The sequence below is a fragment of the Glycine max genome, chromosome 4, assembly GCF_000004515.6.
Source record: "Glycine max cultivar Williams 82 chromosome 4, Glycine_max_v4.0, whole genome shotgun sequence".
In the NCBI taxonomy this organism is placed as follows: domain Eukaryota; kingdom Viridiplantae; phylum Streptophyta; class Magnoliopsida; order Fabales; family Fabaceae; genus Glycine; species Glycine max.
Window position 1 is genome coordinate 30,528,106 of NC_016091.4, and position 3,250 is coordinate 30,531,355.

At 38.3% G+C, this 3,250-nt stretch overlaps 1 protein-coding gene across 1 annotated transcript; it reads left to right on the forward strand.

The window, feature by feature from the left end:
* Window positions 1-2,367: 2,367 nt before the first annotated feature.
* LOC102662884 (uncharacterized) lies at window positions 2,368-2,811 on the forward strand. Its single transcript, XM_006579125.1, has one exon. The coding sequence runs from the start codon at window positions 2,368-2,370 to the stop codon at window positions 2,809-2,811; it is 444 nt and encodes a 147-aa protein (XP_006579188.1).
* Window positions 2,812-3,250: the final 439 nt, after the last annotated feature.

Below are 3,250 nucleotides of genomic sequence, written 5' to 3' on the forward strand. Positions count from 1 at the left end.
TTTAAAGAACATTATTAAATTGATTGTTGCTTCTTCTGCATTCTGAGCCTATCTCTTTTAGAAGGGGGTTAAAAGTTTGTTAGTGGAAAATTAATTCACCCCTTTGTAAGTTATCGAGGCCACAAGGTCCAACAGCATGAAGTCTCCAGCACCCCGGAATATCCCTGCTTGGCCACTGTCGACTATGTTGGAGGGAAAGATAAAGGTAGATTGGAACTCAGTGTGGAGGATAAAAAAATCTCTTTTGACCTCTTTGAAGCCATGAAACACTCATATATAGGTGATGCCTGTTTCGAGGAAGAAGAGGTAGAGCAGGAAATAACATTATCAACTTCAACCATGGTACTACCGTCTCCTTTGGAAAAAGAACCAGGTTATGGGATAGATGGCTTAGTTTGTGATGAAGAGCTTGATGATCCAAAAGACAGTTGTGTTGATCATGTGGTTTTCGAAGAATTGGAAAAAATGAGACTAACAGAAAAGCCCAAAGCATAATTAAAGACCCTTCTGGCACATTTAAAGTATGTATTCTTAGAAGATGATGAGACTAAACCTGTTATAATTAGCAACGCTTTGAAGAAAGAAGAAGAGGATCAATTGGTGCAGATTTTAAAACGTCATAAAGCAGCTATTGGTTGGCACATTTTTTATCTAAAAGGGATCAGTCCATCATACTGTATGCACAAAATCAATTTGGAAGCCAATTATAAGCCTGTGTGACAGCCTTAAAGAAGATTCAATCCTATAATGAAGGAAGAAGTAAGAAAGGGATCAAATGCTTGAGAGACTTGCAGGGCAATCTTTCTACTATTTTTTGGATGGATACTCGGGTTACAACCAGATTGTAGTAGATCCCCAGGACCAAGAAAAGACAGCTTTCACATGTCCCTTCAGTGTTTTTGCTTATCATCGTATGCCATTCGGTTTATGTAATGCCCCCACTACGTTCCAAAGATGTATGATGGCTATTTTTGCTAACATGGTAGAGAAATGTATTGAAGTCTTTATGGATGATTTTTCAGTCTTTGGTGCATCTTTTGGAAATTGCTTAGCAAATTTAGAGAAAGTGTTACAACACTGTGAAGAATCCAATCTAGTGCTTAACTGGGAAAAATGTCACTTTATGGTTCAAGAAGGCATTGTGCTGGGACACAAGATCTCTAAGAAAGGAATTGAGGTGGATAAAGCTAAATTAGATGTTATTGATAAACTTCCACCTCCAGTTAATGTGAAAGGTATACGCATTTTTTTGGGTCATGCAGGATTTTATCAGCGATTCATTAAAGGCTTCTCAAAAATTGCTAAACCCCCAAGCAATCTGTTGAACAAGGAGACTGTGTTTGTATTTAATGAAGAATTTCTAGAAGCCTTTAACACTCTCAAAGCTAAATTGGTTTATGCTCTTATGATTACATCACCAGACTGGGGACAAGAGTTTGAATTAATGTGTGATGCAAGTGATTATGCAGTAGGTGCTTTGCTGGGGCAGTGGAAAGGCAGAATATTCCACACCATCTATTATGCTAGCAAAGTTTTGAATGATGCTCAGATTAACTATGCCACGATTGAAAAAGAATTATTGGCAATTGTGTTTGCACTTGAGAAATTTCGGTCTTATCTGGTAGGATCAAAGATAGTGATTTACATTGATCACGCAGCAATTAAATATTTGTTACGCAAAGCTGATTCCAAGCCACAATTGATCAGATGGATATTGCTGCTTCAAGAATTTGATTTAGTTATCAAGGACAAGAAAGGTTCTGAAAATGTGGTAGCAGATCACCTATCCAGATTGGTGAATGATGATGTCACTTCAAAGGAGGCTGAAATAAGAGATAAATTTCCTGATGAATCTTTGTTTCTGATTTTAGGGAGACCTTGGTTTGCTGACATGGCTAATTTTAAGGCAGCCGGTGCCATACCTAAAGATCTCAATTGGCAGTAGAGAAAGAGATTCTTCTATGATGCTCAACATTATGTTTGGGATGATCCACACTTGTTCAAAGTAGGTGCAGATAATCTCCTTCGGAGATGTGTGACAAGTGAGGAGGCCAAGGGCATATTGTGCCATTGTCACAATTCACCATGTGGTAGGTATTATGGCGGAGACAAAACAGCAGCCAAGGTCTTACAACCAGGATTTTTTTGGCCAACACTCTTTAAATACGCCCATCATCATGTCTTAAAGTGTGACCAATGTCAGAGAATGGGGGGAATTTCCCGAAGAAATGAAATACCTCTGCAAAACATTATGGAAGTTGAAGTTTTCGATTGTTGGGGTATTGATTTCATGGGTCCATTTCTTCATCCACAGGGAATGAATATATTCTGGTAGCTGTTGATTACGTGTCTAAATGGGTGGAAGCTATGGCCACTGCAAGGAATGATGCTAAGACTGTGGTGAAATTTATCAAGAAGAACATTTTTTCTCGATTTGGGGTACCTCAAATCTTGATCAGTAATGGTGGTTCGCACTTCTGTAATACTCAACTTCAAAAGGTATTAGGTCAATACCATGTGAATCATAGAGTAGCGTCCCCTTACCATCCACAAACTAATGGGCAAGTCGAAGTATCTAACAGAGATTTAAAGAAAATACTAGAAAAAATAGTGGCATCAACCAGAAAAGATTGGTCAGCCAAACTGGAAGATGCATTGTGGGCTTACAGAACTCCAACTGGTTTGTCTCCTTTTCAACTAGTGAATGAAAAATCATGTCATTTACCAGTTGAGATGGAACACAAGGTATATTGGGCTCTGAAATTTCTGAACTTTGATGAGAAGGCATCCAGGGAGCACAGAAAGATCTAATTGTTGGAGCTAGAAGAAATGCGATTAAGAGCTTATGAATCCTCATGACTTTACAAAGAGAAAGCCAAGACATATCATGATAAGAAATTGTTGAAGAGAGAATTCAAATCGAGACAAGAGGTACTACTTTTTAATTCAAGATTGAAATTATTTCCTGGTAAGCTGAAGTCCAAATGGTCTGGACCCTTTGTTATCAAGAAAGTTCGATCTTATGGTGCAGTAGAGCTATATGACCCACAATCTCAAACTCCTGACAGAACATGGGTTGTAAATGGTCAAAGGTTAAAACTGTTCCATGGTGAAGAATTTAAAAGGACACATAACCTTGATCACCCATTGAGGTAAAAGCGTCAAGCTAATGACGTTAAAGAAGCGCTTCCTGGGAGGCAACCCAGTTTTAATTTCTGTTATCTTTGTTTTGCATGCTTTATATCATGTG

Excerpts from the sequence above, each read along its gene's own strand:
- LOC102662884 (XM_006579125.1), top strand. The coding sequence starts at position 2,368 with ATGGCCACTGCAAGGAATGATGCTAAGACTGTGGTGAAATTTATCAAG.